This window comes from Triturus cristatus, chromosome 1_2 (genome assembly GCF_964204655.1).
Source record: "Triturus cristatus chromosome 1_2, aTriCri1.1, whole genome shotgun sequence".
In the NCBI taxonomy this organism is placed as follows: domain Eukaryota; kingdom Metazoa; phylum Chordata; class Amphibia; order Caudata; family Salamandridae; genus Triturus; species Triturus cristatus.
Window position 1 is genome coordinate 330,072,043 of NC_140580.1, and position 18,011 is coordinate 330,090,053.

The 18,011-nt window shown below is 45.4% G+C and overlaps 1 protein-coding gene across 3 annotated transcripts in view; it reads right to left on the reverse strand.

Annotated features, from left to right (window-relative positions):
- Positions 1–18,011, reverse strand: part of NFKB2 (nuclear factor kappa B subunit 2) — a 214,473-nt gene that overhangs the window by 32,992 nt on the left and 163,470 nt on the right. For all 3 annotated transcript variants that reach the window (XM_085603918.1, XM_085603919.1, XM_085603920.1), the window contains 2 exons: positions 8,040–8,142; positions 5,341–5,606 (listed from right to left, as the gene is read on the reverse strand). In XM_085603918.1, the coding sequence (XP_085460044.1) occupies positions 5,341–5,606; positions 8,040–8,142 (369 nt within the window). The remainder of the gene's footprint in view (positions 1–5,340; positions 5,607–8,039; positions 8,143–18,011) is intronic.

Below are 18,011 nucleotides of genomic sequence, written 5' to 3' on the forward strand. Positions count from 1 at the left end.
CAATGTATTAAAGACGTTACTGCCATGCATTTCTAATGGCTCTTCAGAAACATATACCCACGTATATATGGTGAACACATTACTTGTACTTTTTCCTTCCTTATGCCTATTGAGGCCTTCAAGCACCCTACTTCCAGTTTTCGACTTGGAAAGAATTGGAAAAGGTGTCTGCTCACAGCAGCTAGGAAAGTCAATTACTGGACGATGCAGACTGTTTTCCTTTCAACAACATGATGTTGTTTTAAAATAAGGAACATGACTCCAAGAAGCCTTAGAATGTCAACAGCTACCTCCCCAAATCCTTTACCAACTTAATTAAGTTCATATTAAACACGAGTGGCCACCACACAAATCGTGTACATCTCTGTTGTTACAATAAAAAGCTAATTCCAATTACCCGCTTACCAAAAACCTTACCCAGGCTGCTTTACTGGCATACAGGGCTGAAATGGAACAAAAGGAAACCTACACCAAGGCCAAACAAAAATTCTCACAACGTTTTTGTTTATACGTAATTACCTGTTTCAATGCTAATTCCCTGCACCTCTCAACTAACATCCTGGAAGACCAACTGAACATGATGTTGAACCACTCACTTCTGCAGGCTTCCTAAGAAGGTCACATCCCTATCACTTCAAACTAAAATCCAAGAGAGATGGAGGACTTTAAAATGGAGGTAGATTGTAAATATTGGATTCACAGATTTGTTCATGATGTATGACATGGTACAAAACACCTTCGCAACAGCATGACCTACAGCCATCAGAAATAGCAACAAAGCCATTTTGCTATGCTAATTTACACAGCCTTAAGACCTCCATGTTCTTCTTCAAATGAAATACCTCCAGGTTAATACTACAATGTCAATATTCCATCTCCAATAGCAAGGACCAATCCCCCTTGGAAAAAACTATCCTTATAAAATATGTTAGCCAGGCATGGGCCACAACTACGAAATCTTGAGACATCTTTCAACCCAAAGAATCCCAAAGGATACCAATTGCCTTCTAGACTTGTTTAAACACATTGGACCAGCTCAAACTCCTCTCTGTCCTCAAACACTGTGTTCTAATCCCTTTTAGTCTGCCATATGGCCACATGCTCGCCAACTACTTCCTTTCTCACTGCTTCCAATACTCTACTTGATCAAACATTCCCCAAAGTGCATATATTACCTTTTTATGGCCCTCAGAGATGGAAATTAGCTGGATATTGTTGCCACCCAGCTCACTGATCGTGCTAAATGCTACCATAATTCCAACATTACAGCACATAATGGAACTATAGTTATTAGTAAAATCCCCTTGTTCCATCACATTCTGATCTTGGTGTCCAATGAGAAACTTCAAAACAAGAACTGATTTAAGATGCAGCCTAACATAAGGTGGCAACCTTAACAAAGAATAGTCTGAACTAAAAAAAAATACCGAAACTTGATCAATTGTAAAGCATCCTTAGCAAACTAGACTGGGTTTACCCATTAATAGAGTGGAGGCCTAAGGGCATCACTACCCATAGGAGAGCCATCTCTTCACCACTAGTTGACATGTTTTCCTCATGCTGACAAGTGGGGATACTCCAGACCACAGCTTCTTTTAAGTACTGCCAACTACTGCTGCCAGGCCATAAAGTTAGATGTTAAAATCCTGATTTACAATTACTTTTCAAGAGAGCAGATATTCTCCACCCTGATCTGCAAACAACCCTTAACTACTCACTTGAGGTTTGCAGATGACGAATTGTCCCCAATTTCCATATTACTTTTTTATACAGTAAGTTATAAAATACACCTCAGTAGCACGGCTCAGGGTTCGATTTCTTAGTAGGACATTATCATATCCTCCTCCAAATTGTTGGCCTTTTTAAATGTATTTGCAATTAATTTTTTCAACTTGTACTAAAGGGGTTAACACAGAAAAATCATTAAACCATTGTCAGAAAACTACTGCTTTTCATCTGGACAACTATTGATTTCTTTGCAGTTGTACACACTAATCCAGGATGAACGATCCCTCCACTGCTCTGCCATTAGGACACACTGGTGCTTCATTCAACTACACTCCATCAGACTTCATTCCAGATTGTATCTGAATCTTCTGTGCTGTTTGGCTAAACGTTTTTGCCGTGCCTCAATTCTTTTTTAAACAAATAGACGACTAAATGGAAAAATTGGAAGGTTTGATGTGTTCGTTTTGGATCACTCAATTACTTTGCCATTATTCTTGAGGGAATAATGTAGGAGTAATTAATTCTGCAATACTAGTTACCTTTGCTGTTTTTACATTAACTTTGGATTAAAAAATGTGTTTCAAACCCAAATTGATGACGTTTTTCTTCCGTAGATTGCAGTGTAGCACCATCTAATAAGTTCTATTTTTGTTTTCTTGATTTTTTTATTTATTAGGTCTGGCGTTAGTCAAGACCATTTGGTTTTACTAAAATAATATTTATAATATACTCTTCTTTAAAGGAGCATTCAGTCACCTCTCTTCAACGATTGATCGGATAGGTCATTCACATTTCGGTTCCGCCCACTACAGTTTACAGCATAGGGCAGTAGGTCAGCCTACTTGAGCCACTGGCTAACCTCACTTTGAGTAACTGCATTTTGCTCTTTCACAAGGTGGTCATCAGCACACAAAGTGGTTACCTTTAGTGGCAGTAGTTTTTTTTTTACTTTATCATCTTTAGTGTTGCCGGATGTGATAGAAGGACACCTTAGAAGTGAACAAAGGGCACATTTCAGCTTACATCAAGGGGCAATGTGTGAGCCCACTTCAGTCACTGATTGATTTCACTATGAGCTTCCCTTTCACAAGAAGCACATACACAAAATAGTTGCCTTCAATGTCAGGGAAGTACTATTGTAATGTATACTTTTTTTGAGACCCCAAAAATACACTTTTGCCTTTAGCCCTTTTTTATTAATGACGAGGGCACAGCATCTCCCTGAACAAGAACGTTTTGCAAAAACCATGACCAAGCAAAGCAAAAATTACCAAAAGGCTGGTGGCCAACGCAGGCCTATTGGGTTTGCCAATGCCTGTTTATTTTACCTTCCCATCTCTCTCTCTATATCTAGCTATCTATCGAAACAGAGAGAAAGGTGTGTGTTTTTTTCAAAATACAAGGTTTCTTTTTACCTAGGAGCCGCAATATGAGTAAATCTAACAACGGTACTCCTTTACCCATCTGTCTTTTTTCTATTTACCTCTCCTTTCGCTGTATTTTTGCTTTGATTATTTTTTAAGACTCTCGATTATTTAATCCTTATTTTTGTTAAAAAACTATATTTTCGAAATGGAAAACCCTCATTTTACTGTCTTGGAATGCAGTGATCTCACTGCCCAAGTTCAAAAATGCATAAGAACTGCAATTCTTGCTTTGCAAAGGCAGTTACTGGATTTATGAAGTAGGCAATGGAAGGAGTGAGGACACTTTTCTTTAGAATCGCAAACATGAATTGCGAGTGAGAACGCTGGTGAATGAAGACTAATTTGCCGCCAATGAGACAATATACAATCGTGGATCATTGGGCATTACTGTGCATGTTGGCAGACAACATCATGCTAACTAAAAGGCATCTAGTTGGAAGAATACGGAGATTCTGATCATTCCCGATGAATTCAGTCTGGAAAATACACTGAGATTTCTTACACAAAGTAGAGAGAAGCACTGATTAGTCCACTGTGAAGAACTCTACATGTACATAATATTTTTTTTTAAAACTCATTAAAGCAAAGAAGTGAAAATCGAGATTGAAAACATTAAAGACCCATTTTCATTTATTAGAATGATTGTCCTGGAACTACTGAAGATTTGAAAATGACCTATATGACTTCAGTGATGTAGGCTGAAGCCCAAACTCACGTATAAAATTTGACTCCTACAATAAACCTTTCCATGGTCAATTTAGTTTCATAGTCTATATCAAAGAGATATAATAAAAGAGGTCTGTTTTTGTTTCATATGAAGTATCTTTATTTTCCGCAAATATAAGTACGCAGCACTCCTTTTGGCTTTAGTAGTTCTTTATTTAGATGCACTTCTATGCGTTTCGAACTCTGTTCTTGATCACGGTAGTTTAACAAGAAGTCCTTTTTTACTTTCTACTTTTATACACAAGTGTACTACCATTCGTTGCAATGCATTCTGGATGTGGTAGTTTTTCAATCAGTTTTTCCACTTTTATACGCATTTTCAATCACCTCTGTTCTGTCATATTAGGGGCGAAACTGCGATGATCCTCATCTTTTATTTTATTTCAAGGGCACTAGCATATGTGCGAGTCAAGTGCGCGCACTATCTGTGTTATATAACACATGAGGGATCGTATTCCGAGAGCGGAAAGACCGATCATAGTTAGTGCTCCTATATTAATTATAGTTCAAATTACAATTATGGCTAAATGCTAGAGTAGAACATCGAAGTATCGACCCCATTGGCAGAAATGAATTAATTAACATCAAAATGTATAGAGTTTGTACTTTTACAAAATAAAGGAAGAGAAGACAAAAGAAACAAGGAAAGTTAAAAAGTGAATAATCATATTAAACTATTGTTATTGTCCATGTAGTTTGATCTAATTTTTATATCCATTTGGATTATTCTTTTGTTTATACATTTCTTCTAAGAAGTTTATTTACAGGTGTACATATAGCTCTTCATCCCCGTTCAAACCCATAGGGGATTTAGTTTTGAATCTTATGATTAGCCTAGATTCCAGGCGTCTAAGTTGTTGTATTCTGTTGCCTCCACGTTCATGTGGGGGAATCATTGCTAGCCCGGAATAACTCATGTCCAATCATGATTTGCCTTTATGAGTACTTAAATGCTTGGCCATAGCGCACGTGTGATCTTGATTTTTTATGGCTCTTGTGTGTTCCAATATTAGTTTCTTGAGGGAGCAGGTAGTGCTTCCTATATATCTTTTTCCGCAAAAGCAAGTAGTATCTTTACCGCAGTACATTGCTGGTTAATGGATGTGGAGTGGTTAAATGAGTGTTGCTCCTTGGGAGCTAAGTTGTACATCACAACTCTAACGAAAGAAATTCAGCTACCTTCGAGTGGGTGTTCTAACACAAAGGTTTGCATAACTACAAATCTTATTTATGCATTGACCCTGGAGTGAAATCATTTGCCAGAAATCTTTCAAGTGTGTGCGGGTTACACGTGATTAGTTAAGCAGAATGTTTCTTTCCTACCACAATCTATAGTGAACATTTTCCTTTAGATGTGTAATAATGTGAATGATTTACATATCTTGAAATGAATTTGCATAGCACTTGGAACTTTAGATGTACTTGCAAGCAAATACACTCACACACAATCGGATTTTACCTTCTGACTTCGCGTCAAGTCGAGGGGTGTGTGTCCTGGGTGCTGTGTGGGCTTGCTGCAGACAAACCTCTTCTTCCCTTTCTTGGAGTACGGCCCAAGATCAGGATCCTGGTTTGTATCCATGGTTTCCTCACCGGCTGCATCCCGATCTTCAAAGTCATCAGAGTCCATGTTTAGCTGGAGGTCGGATTCTGAGTCTGTGTCGCTGCTTGTGTCCCCTGATGACACGGACTTTGGCTCATCGTTCTCGGAGAGCACATCAGCTCCTACAGAGTCAGAATAATAGCAGATTATATGAGAACTCAAAATTACTAGGGAATACACACTTATGGAAGTACACACACACACACAATTTAATTTTTAAAGTCTAAAAAAAACAACTTTGACATTGATGTCTCAGTCAAATATTTTAATGCATGGTTTTTAAAAACATTTGGTAGTCTGCAGACATATCACTAAATTTAACTACAGGCTCGAGCATACATGTACAATATGTGTCAATTATGAACTTGCGTTACTGAAATCTTTATTGTACAGTTAATTAAAAGCATTACAGTTAAACTATGAGCATTCATACATCTCATTCTCAAAACTGTGAGACAATAATGAAAAGCTTTGTAGTAAAATATTCATTACATTGAATAATGCAAACGTTATTCCACAAAGATTACTCGCGGCTACAGAATAAATACACAGGGCCTTTCAGTCTGCAGGGTGAATATAAGCTAACCTATCGGGCACTGTTTATAGCCATTATGGCCAAATTAATCAAACTACAAAGTACCTAGTTGTGATTCCGATGAATAAAAGTACCACCTAGTGTTCTGCAAATGTCTAATTAAATATTCAGATCTGTTTTCTACAACTTTCCCGAACTTCACACATACTGCGAAGAGCTGTTCATCTTTACAATTAATGCATAGTTGAACAGCTCCCTAACATGGTCTCACACCTAGTCTGAGAAAGGACAACTTGAAAAATGGTCTCCATTTACTACTCAATGTCACACACTGACGTTACTGATATAAACAAAGGATGGGAAAAACACAATTTATGCGAATTTACTCTAACCTTGGTGTCCAAAGACCATTTCAATTCAATGAGAGAAATGACAATGCCATGTTGGCACGTTCAAAATTATGCATTTTTTTTCAAAACAGATTTTATTTGGCATTTCGTGTAGCATTTGGGCAGTAGCCCAACATATATCTGTAAGAAAGCATACATTCAACATTATACTTTTAAATCAAATTTTTTTATTTTTAAAAGAAGAGCCTAGTTCCAGGCACTGAATTAAATAACATCAAGGATAAAGCAGCATCTAACAGTCAGGTGCTCCTTACAATTGCATGTGTCAGAATTCACGTGGAGATATGCATTGTTCCATTCTTGAAGTCACTGGTTTTCCCCCACATCTTTGAAAATAAGAGAGTCTGGTTTCCAATTATATTAAAAGGAAACAGATTAGCCAATTTAATCTATGTCTGATAGCTACTTTGTTTACAATAGTTTTTCCGTATTGTGCTAGGAAGCAGCTCTCTGCCCAAGCAAGACTCTTGCCTTTTAATTTTGTCATTTGTTAACCGATTTACAAACTTTAAAAAAAATTAACAGAAAAGAGTTTGAGGGCACAGGTCTTGTTGCTATTACATTGATGTAGCACTAGGAGCACGTATGCGACATCATTAGCCAACATTCTAAAAATGTTGGCTAGGCCCAAGTGCTGTAGTGGGTAATTACCATGCTTGTGACCATGAATGGTCCATGTGGATCCAAGACCAGGTATACTTAAAAGCATCTGTTTCAACTTGGTGGGCCTGACTCATCTCTAGCACTTTGCAAATTCATTCCCTCTCTTACTTACTCATCTCTCTCCCACTCACACCCTCACTGTTTGACCCTCGATCTCTTTCCTGCCCAGAAAGAACTGTACTCAAGTACATCTGCTCACAGTATGCATATAAACACAGATGAGGCCTGGAAATTTCAGGATTGTCCAGTGTTCCTTTGCTTGATGGTGGAAGAAAGTAATTGCAAAAGGAAGGTTGGAGCAAAAAATTATGTGAAGCCTTTCATGTCAATAACGACTAAATAAATATGAATGACACCTAGGTGATAGTTCTGTGGAAAACGTACCTGCTGCTGAGATCTATGTGTAAAATAAAGATTCACCTTTACATTTTAAAATGTTAATAAAATGAGTACCAATTCTCTTGTGCAATAGTTACGCTTTGTAAATAAAACAAGTATATCTATTATCTATATTAAAGCTAAAGAGTTGACTCTGTAATACATTCAAAGATTCTACCTATCAGAAAGCTGTTTTAGGATTCAACACAAATTATCTACACATAGTCATTTTTTTTTTTACCAATAATGATGCCTTATTTTTCTAAGCCAGCTGAAAGCACAACAAGATAATGATATTTATCCAAGAATCACACAATGTAGTGTAACGTCTGAGCCAGGATTAGGAGCAGATTAGGTTCAGATGGCATAATTCTCCTATGTAGTAGCAATGTGAAACTGAGGTGCTTTGTGTAAATGTGTTGGAGTGTTCAACCTGGTAGATACCAGACAGCCAATCTTCTGGAGTGTGGGCAAAGTAGGAACAATCTTTGAAAGGACAGGTTTGCTGCAAACATAATTTTGCCAAGGATATTTACAAAATGTAGAATCTCTGGGAAGTAAAGAATTACCTGCTTTGATGAGCATTTTGGTAAGGATCGGGGAGCCCATGGCTGCGGCGAGGTGCAGAGGGGTGTTTCCGCCAAACGTTCGAGCATTGACATCAGCACCCAACTAAAAATAAATCAGGACAAAAATCAAAAGGAATGTTAACAACTAAGGCAGGTGAGAACAATAGATCAGCATGGCAATAGCTACAACATACAACAAGCCCAACATGTAAAGAAGATAGTCAGTCGTTCTGAGTATAAAATAAAGACCGAGTCAGAAGACTGTCGAAGCTGTGAGATGCTCTCTCACACACACAAATCTGCTCCACTGATCATCTCTAATGGATCCCAGAGCAAGCATCACGCATCCACAAGACCACTTGCCTCTCACTCATCTGTATCCATTCTGCTCAATGGATCTTAAAGACCAATCTGGGAATTTTCTTGTGTATTTTCACCTATGCTTCATTACTTGGATCTGATGTCTTTAGGGGTTTCTTTCAGCTTTAAGTTCTCTATTTCTGCCAACTGTCCTTGTGTCAGTACGGTTTCCTTCGGCCACTTTTAACTTTTCTGTCAACAGCACTTTGAATTCTAGGATTAATAGTTTTGGTTTTCCCTTGCATTACTAGTCTCGTCATCCGCAGCGCTGTTGGCTAAAAAACAAAGCAAAAACCAAAGGAAATGATGGACGGAGTGTTGAACATTGCAAGCACTCACCCCCAGTCAACTAATCTGGGTTTAATCCATCACCGTTCTTTAGCCCACTCTGCCACCCCAGTTCAGACATGGCCATATGCAAATCAGTCTGACCCTGTGCCTCATGGGAACAGTCCAGCCCGAACTGCCAAGCCGTGTTTTCCCTGGACCGTAAACAAGCTTCCTAGGACCGGTTTCTGGCATTTCAGCCGTCTTCAGCCAGGCTTGCTTGAATCCAGTGGCAAAGTGAGCAAGGGACTCGCGTCTGAGCATACCCTGCCAACTTATGGCGAACAAAGCAAAAACCAAAGGAAATGATGGACGGAGCGTTAAACATTGCAAGCACTCACCCCCAGTCAACTGATCTGGGTTTAATCCATCACCGTTCTTTAGCCCACTCTGCCACCCCAGTTCAGACATGGCCATATGCAAATCAGTCTGACCCTGTGCCTCATGGGAACAGTCCAGCCCGAACTGCCAAGCCGTGTTTTCCCTGGACCGTAAACAAGCTTCCTAGGACCGGTTTCTGGCATTTCAGCGGTCTTCAGCCAGGCTTGCTTGAATCCAGTGGCAAAGTGAGCAAGGGACTCACGTCTGATCATACCCTGCCAACTTATGGCGAACAAAGCAAAAACCAAAGGAAATGATGGACGGAGTGTTGAACATTGCAAGCACTCACCCCCAGTCAACTGATCTGGGTTTAATCCATCACCGTTCTTTAGCCCACTCTGCCACCCCAGTTCAGACATGGCTTGTTTCCGGTCCAGGAAAGGCATGGCTTGGCAGTTCGGGCTGGACTGTTCCCATGAGGCACAGGGTCAGACTGATTTGCATATGGCCATGTCTGAACTGGGGTGGCAGAGTGGGCTAAAGAACGGTGATGGATCAAACCCAGATCTGTTGACTGGGTGTGAGTGTTTGATTGGTTCTGATGCTCCGTCCATCACCACCCCCTTTTGTACCGCTTTGTCCGCCATAAGTTGGCAGGGTATGCTCAGACGTGAGTCCCTTGCTCACTTTGCCACTGGATTCAAGCAAGCCTGGCTGAAGACGGCTGAAATGCCAGAAACCGGTCCTAGGAAGCTTGTTTCCGGTCCAGGGAAGACATGGCTTGGCAGTTCGGGCTGGACTGTTCCCATGAGGCACAGGGTCAGACTGATTTGCATATGGCCATGTCTGAACTGGGGTGGCAGAGTGGGCTAAAGAACGGTGATGGATTAAACCCAGATCAGTTGACTGGGGGTGAGTGCTTGCAATGTTCAACACTCCGTCCATCATTTCCTTTGGTTTTTAAAAAACAAACCCAGCACCTGATGAAGGTAAGCCCCATAACATAGGGGACAGCTGGCAACTTTGGTAACTGGCCAGTCACCAAAATAGTATTAAATCCCTAATCCCTTTTCTTTTCATGCACACAATATATACGGGCCCACTTTGAATGCACTGCAGTTCCTGGCGAATGGATAACAACCTGTAAACTAAGTTGCTGATAGGGAATCAGTAAACGCCCAGGACCTATGAGTACCCATTTTTTTAAAAACAGACTTTTATTGATGTTCAAGAAAATATACATTCAAACCCGCCGCCCACTGACTGGGCAACAGCGGAAGCCAGGAGGAAATACAACGGACATCACACCAATCTCAATATAGAGCCACATCCAATGTCACATAAGGTGTCCGTAATACAGTGCAGTCCATCTTGCATGGTTGATCCAATTCAATGGTGTGGAGCAAGAAAACCGCCACCACTTCCCCCCTCCCGCTCAAAAACTTCCCCAACAGAGCTCCCCACCCCAACCACCCTCCCAAGCATGTCGTCAGCCACTAAGTTGTGCAAGAGAGCAGATACGACTCTCATACCACCTATCATACTCCCCATCCCAAGGGGTGCAGTAGTGAGTGGATCAAGAACATCGGGGGAAGCTGCCTATCATGGTCCCAGTGGCCTCCCCCGCCCTGTACTCCCACCGGCGGGGAATGGTCTCTCAAGGGCCCCCTGCCATATCCCCCTCCTCAAGGGCCTTTGTCGTATACAGTCGGATGCTTGAGCAGCTCCAGGAGTGCTACCCATGCCCGGGCCATTTCCTGTGATTTCTCGCTGCCATTACGCCCAGCCAACCGCAGTCTGTAGTTCCCTTCGCTCTCTGCCCATTTCACCATCTTCCTATTCCAGCGCACTAGACTAGGCCCCTGCCACGCCTTCCAGTGGGAGGTAAGTTCTCGTTTAGCCAAGATAAACCCCAGGTCTATAAACCGTCTGGTGACCTTAGTCTTGGCAGTGTGTGGGAACCAATGCAACAAGCAGAGTCCTGGCGTCACCATTAGCTCCCTCTCTGTCACAGTCAGCAGAGCAGTCTTCACCTACCGCCAGAAGTCTCCCACCCGCGGGCAGTCCCAGAGCATGTGGAGAAAATTCGCCCCATCCTGGTCACAGCGGGGGCATGTGTCCGACCCCCCCAAAATACTCAGCGATTTTACAAGGGGTGAGGTAGGCCCTATGGAACATATAGAATTGGATGAGCTGGAAGCGCGCGTTTCGAGAACATTTCTACGGCCGCTCCACGATCGCCTCACAAGGTTTTTCTACAATGGGTTCTCCCAGGTCCGCCTCCCACTTTAGTCGCAGCGCTGTCAGAGGTTGGCGCATGTCGCTAGTGATCCGTTGATAAAGGCAGGTCACCACTTTAAAAGTACCCGCCGCCATCACTACATATTGACAAGCGAGAGACGTATCCGGTTCCACCAGTCCCTTTCGCCAGTGCTTCCCGATGGCCGCAGTCAGGGCAGCATGCAAGAGAAAGTCCCCCCGCGGGGGATCATGGCGCTCACCGAGGTCATAAAAGGGGAGAAGATTACCGCCCTCATAAAGATCACCTATGGCCGTAACTCCCGCCTCCTCCCAGGCCAACAACTGGTTCCAGTCTCCTACATGAGGCAAAACACTTCACACATCCGCAGCGGGATCTCAGGAGCATAAGGGGTCCCCACATGCGTCCTCCTGGCCAGGCGCACCCAGCATTGTCATACCGTCCCCAAATCCGGCGGCAGTGAGGCACCTCTCAGCGGGGCTCGAAGCAGCACACAGGACAGGAGGTGCCAACTCGGATCCGACCCATCCTGGTCCTCCGGACGCCTAATGTGACCCGCCACCCACTTCGTAAACCATTGAAGCTGCGCGGCATGGTAATAGGCCTCCAGGTCCGGCAACGCCAGGCCCCCCTCTGACCTGGGCCTCTGCAGGGTGGTTAACGCCACCCTCCATCTCCCAGCTACCCAAAGAAACCCCGTAATCAAAGTGTTCAGCTGTGTAAAGAGCCTACCCAGGATCCAGATGGGGAGGGTCCCAAAATAATAGAGAAACCTAGGCAAGATGACCATCTTCCCCAAGGCGACCCTGCCGGCCACCGATAGTGGGAGGGTCCCCCAGAAATCTAAACAGGATTTCGCTCCGTGCACTGCCCGCCCCACATTGCCCTCCAGAAGATCGGCGGGAGCATGATAGATCTGAGTCCCCAAGTATGGCAAACACCGGCACTCCCACGGGACATCCCCTGCCCTCGGTCGATCCATCCCGCCCGGCCTGGTAGGGAACAGAAATGACTTGGTCCAATTCACCTTGAGGCCCGCGACCCTCCCCAAGGTCTTCAGTAAGTCTCGCACTCCTCGTAGGGCACCTCCAGCGTCCGGCAGGAACATGAGGAGATCGTCTGCATACAATGCTATGTGTTGCACTCTTCCCTCCACTAAGAGCCCTGGGAAATACCGCCCTGACCTGGCGTGAGCAGCCATGGGCTCCATCGCCAGGGCAAAAAATAAAGGGGATAACGGACATCCCTGCCTCGTTCCCCGAGCGACCGTGCAGGCATCAGATATCAAGCCCCCTGTCCGTACCGAGCAGTAGAAGCACTGTAGAGAAGCACAGTCCACTGTACAAAGCATACCCCCAGTCCGAACTCTCGCAATACATTAAAAAGGTAGGGCCACTCCAGACTATCGAAGGCCTTTTTGATATCGACCGCGAAAATGCAGGCTTCCTCCTTGTCATAGGAGTTGGACCCCAAAATTTGCAGGAGTCTGCGTACATTTATCGCAGTGTTGTAGGAGGGAATGAACCCGGCTTGATCCGCATGGATCAGTGTCATCATATGAGGAATCAAGCGACTGGCCAAGATGCGGCTTAAGATCTTGTAGTCAAGATTGAGCATCGCTAAGGGTCTGTACGATGAACGGTCCCAAGCAGGTTTGCCCGATTTGAGAAGTGGGACTATGAGGGCTTCACGCGTGGAGGTAGGGAGGGCACCCTCCCGACACGCCGTGTTATAGAGTGCCACCAGACAGGGAGCTAGAACATCCGTGTAAGCTGCGTAAAATTCAGCGGGGAGCCCATCAGTCCCCGGCGTTTTGTTCCTGGCCATGTGCTTTATGGCGCTGCGTACCTCCCCCACTTCAATATCCCGGCCCAGAGCCTCGGCGTCGTCAGCCTCAAACTGTGGCAGCTCCACCTTTGGCAAAAATTCCTCATTCCTCGGGATCCTGGTTCCCAACCTGCTCCGGTGTTATACTGCAAGAAACAATCATTAATACGCTTTTGGGTGTGAAATACCTCATCACCTTGCCCCCTCAGCTCCATTATCAGGGTCCCCCTGTGCGCCGGGTTGGCTAGCCAAGCTAGTAATGCCCCCGCCTTGTCCCGTTCCACATGCGCCTTATCTGTGTAGGCCTTGTAGTCAAAGGAGCGCAGTCTCTCGACTTGAACTACGAGATTCTCCCGTGCCTCAAGTAACCCTGCTTGCCTGTCCGGACGTCCCTGGCGCTCCTTCTGCGCAGCGTGCAACTGCTGTTCTGCCTTCTGTACGTTGTGCAGCAACAGTCTGCGCACTCCCACTACCTCACCTATACAGCGCCCCTGAACTACTGACTTAAAAGCGTCCCATTCAACCACCAGAGACGATGACGTGTTGGCGTTAAGTCGAAAATATTCGTCAATGGCCGACCCAATAGTAGCCCGGAACAGTGGATCCTCTAACGTGTCGGGACGAAGTCGCCACGTGGGGATGGCGGGGCAATCCCGCAGCCAATGCAAGATTGTCAACAGGGGGTTATGATCAGACGATGTCCTAGCTAAATATTCACTATGGACCATCGCCCCTCCAGGTATCAGTCAGCCCCCACTGTTGCTGTCAGTCCCGCCGCACCATAGCCATACCGGGGAATCTGCGAGAGGGGGATGAGAGCGATCTAGGGAGACATCAGTGATGCAATTAAAGTCGCCACCCAGGAGCACCGAGCCAGTCAACAAGGGAGCCAGTTTCTCAGAAAGGTTCGCAAAAAAGGAAGCCTGATCCGCGTTCGGAGCATTGATACTCCCTAGAACAATGTCCCTGCCATCTAGTCGTCCCGTCACCACCACATAGCGACCATCAGGGTCGAGCACCTGTCCAGTACTCCGAAACGGTACCCCCGCCCGAATCCAAACCAACGCGCCCCGTGCATATGCAGAGTATGTGGTACAGAACACCTACCCCCCACCTCCGTTGCAGTGCCAGCCCTTCTTGCTTGTTTAAGTGCGTTTCCTGCAACAGTGCTATCTGCACCCCCCGTCTTCGAAGATAAGCATGAATCGTGTGACGGCGAGCCATAGTGTGCATCCCCCTAATGCTCCACGATATACACTTAATACCTACGGCGGTAGCCATGATATGGTAATGAAAATGCTGCTCGTCCTACCTCCTACTGCGACATGCTTGTCACACGAGGCCCCCTCACCGCCGCCGGAGCCAATCGGCAGCTCACACCGCACCAGAAGGGGTCCACCAGCACACCGGTCCGTAGTAGGAGACAAGCAGCGGGTCTGCTCCGCCGGCCCCTCAGCAGCGCCCTCACGTCTGGCACAGTGTTAGGTAGGCCGCTTCTCCAGGCTAGCACCGGGCCGCCATCTTAGGGCCAGGCAACAGCACCCGATCTCGGCGCTTCACTCACTCCGTTCTCCTCTGGGCCGGCCAAGTCGCCGCCACTCACTGCAGCAGGGCCCGCGCCAAGGCCCCCCGTCACTCCCCAGTCCGATGCTCAGCCCCCAGAGAGCTGCAGGCCAGCACTCTCACCAGCAGTTCGCGGCTGCCATCTTGGGTCGCCGCAGCCAGAAACGTGGCGGGGTAAAGAATGAAGCCCCTCTCCGTCTCTGAAGTGCCCCCGTCGTCAAAGGACCGCCCACCGGGCCACCAAGTATGCCCAGTCAGGATGGAGGGTTAGAGGCCCCCGTGAGTCCGCAGGATATGTGCGGAGGGAGGCCACGGAGGAGCTCCGGGATCCTCGACCTTCTACATCGGCGTCAGGCCACGCCTCCCAGGACCTATGAGTACCCATGAACCGTAAACTGGCAACTCTTCAACTGTGACCAGACTGCCCTTTCATGGAGTACTGTATTAGTGATCCCAGCAAATGAATATGAGTTGTTACAATGCAAGTCATTACAGCACAATAGCTTACAATGCAATTACGTAGTGCTATGACAATTTATATACAGTACTTTTCAATATTACTTATCATGAAAGATGTTCTTTTATAGGTATCTGATATATTTTTGGGAGTCGGGTCGTGGGTAAAATATATGAAATATGCTACTTACCAGTATGCATCTGTTCTTGGCATGTAGAGCTGCAGATCTACACACTTTTGCATAGATCGCCATCTGGTGTTGGGCCCGGATGTTTGCAGTTTGTTTTTCCTCTTGGAAAGTCTTTGGAAGTCACGAGGTCGGTGACTCCTCCTTTGGATCGTATTGCGCATGGGCTTCGGCTCCATCCTCAGATTGTTTTTCGCCAGCAGGGAAAGATGGAGCGTAGTAACAACAGTGAAGTAACCCATGTGTGTTGTATCTAAATAAGATAAACTGGAACAGATACAGGTAGCCGGGGAGGCGGGTGGGCGTGTGTAGATCTGCAGCTCTACATGCCAAGAACAGATGCATACTGGTAAGTAGCATAGTCCGTTCGAGGCATATGAGCTGCAGATTACACACTTTTGCATAGACTATATAGCAGTTCCCAACCTTAGCGGCGACCACCGGTATCTGTTGCAGTGGTTTGAAATAGTGTTATAAGTACAGCCTGGCCCACACTAGCTTGTTGCTTAGTTTGCACATCTACACAATAGTGTTTGGTGAAAGTGTGCGGTGTTGACCATGTAGCTGCTTTGCAGATATCAACTATGGGATGTTCCCTAGAAATGCCATGGAAGCCCCTATCTTTCGTGTAGAATGGGCTTTAGGGGGAACGGAAAGCGTTCGTTTAGCTTTCTGGTAGCAAATCTGGATGCATTTTACAATCCACCTAGCTATCCCTGATTTTGAGATGGGGTTGCCCTTGTGTGGTGGAGAGAAAGAGACAAACAGTTGTTTGGTCTTTTGGAAAGGTTGTGTTCTCTGGATGTAGTAAAGTAAGGCTCGTTTGACATCTAGCGTGTGTAGAGCCCTTTCTGTAACGGTCTGAGGTTGCGAGAAAAATACTGGTAATTCTACCGATTGGTTTAGGTGAAAAGGGGAAATGACTTTAGGTAGGAATTTTGGGTTGGTACGGAGAACAACCTTGTTCTGGTGCATTTGAAGAAAAGGTTCTTGTATGGTAAGTGCTTGTATCTCACTGACCCTTCTAAGGGAAGTGATGGCTACAAGGAAAGCTGTTTTCCATGTTAGGAATTGCAGTTCGCATTAATGCAAAGGTTAGAAGGGAGGCCCCATCAGCCTTGTGAGAACGATATTTAAGTTCCACACAGGTGAGGGTGGTACTCTGGGGGAAATTATTCTTTTCAGGCCTTCCATGAAGGCTTTAATGGCAGGTACTCTGAAGAGTGATAGATGTTGCCTGTTTTGTAAATAAGCTGCAATTGCTGCGAGGTGTAGTCGAATGGAAGTATAGGCTAGAATACACCTTTGTAGGTGGAGTAAGTAGCCTATGATGTGTTGTATAGACACGTCCAGAGGATTGATGGTGTTGTTATGGCAATAAACAACAAATCTTTTCCACTTGGCAGCGTAGCAGGCTCTAGTGGTAGGGCGTCTAGCTTCTCTGATGACGTTCATACAGTCAGGGGGAAGATTTAGGTACCCGAATTTCTAGGATTTCAGGAGCCGGATCGCAAGGTTGAGCTGAGCTGGGTCCGGGTGCCTGATCTCTCCATGGTTCTGGGTTAGGAGGCATGGTGAGAGGTGTAGCTTTTGGTGTGGTACTACCGAGAGTTCCAGCAGCGTGGTGTACCACGGTTGTCTGGCCCATGTTGGAGCTACTAGGATTAGTGTGAGGGAGTGCTGTTGTAATTTTCGTACCACTAATGGAATGAGTGGGAGAGGCGGAAAAGTGTACGCAAATTTGCCTGACCAGTTCATCCATATCGCATTTCCTTTGGACAATGGGTGTGGGTATCTGGTAGCGAAGCTTGGGCATTTGGCGTTTTCGTGGGTGGCAAAGAGGTCTATCTGCGGATGCCCCCACATTTGAAAGAACGGATGAAGAACCTGTGGGTGAAGTTCCTACTCGTGCATCTGTTGTGTCTGTCTGCTGAGCAGATCTGCCACTGTGTTTTGGACTCCTGGGACATGTTGAGCTAGGAGAAAGATTTTGTGGGGAATTGCCCATCTACATATGCTCTGTGCTAATTGAGAGAGCTGTTGAGAGTGTGTGCCGCCTTGTTTTTGAATATAATACATGCCTGTCATGTTGTCTGTGCGAATGAGGACTGCCTTGCCTGAAATCTGTTTTTGAAAAGATTTGAGGGCTAAAAGTTGCGGCGTCCATGTGCCCTGCACTGTGAGGTGTAATAGATGAGCTCCCCAGCCGGAGAGCGATGCGTCCGTTGTTAGTATTATCTGGGGAACCGGGTCCAGGAACGGTCGACCTTTGGAAAGGTTTGTGGTGTTCCACCACTGCAGAGAGCGATGGGTGCGACCGTCTACCAACACCAGATCTGTCAGTTGTCCCTGGGCCTGGTTCCATTGGTGTGCTAAGCACTCTTGGAGTGGACGCATCTGGAGTCTTGCGTGGGGCACTATAAAAATGCAAGAGGGCATCATCCCTATTAGTTGCATGAACACTCGTGCTGGAAGGGAGTGTTGAGGTATGAATTTTTGTCGCAAAACCTGAATGCTTGCAATCCTGGACGGATTGGGGTAGGCTATTGCTTTTGAGGTGTCTATGGTGGCACCAAGGTATTGTTTTATGTGGGATGGTGTTAGCTGGGACTTTTGGTGTTTCACCGTGAAGCCTAGTTGGTGAAGTAGTTGGATTGTGGTGGCGGTGTG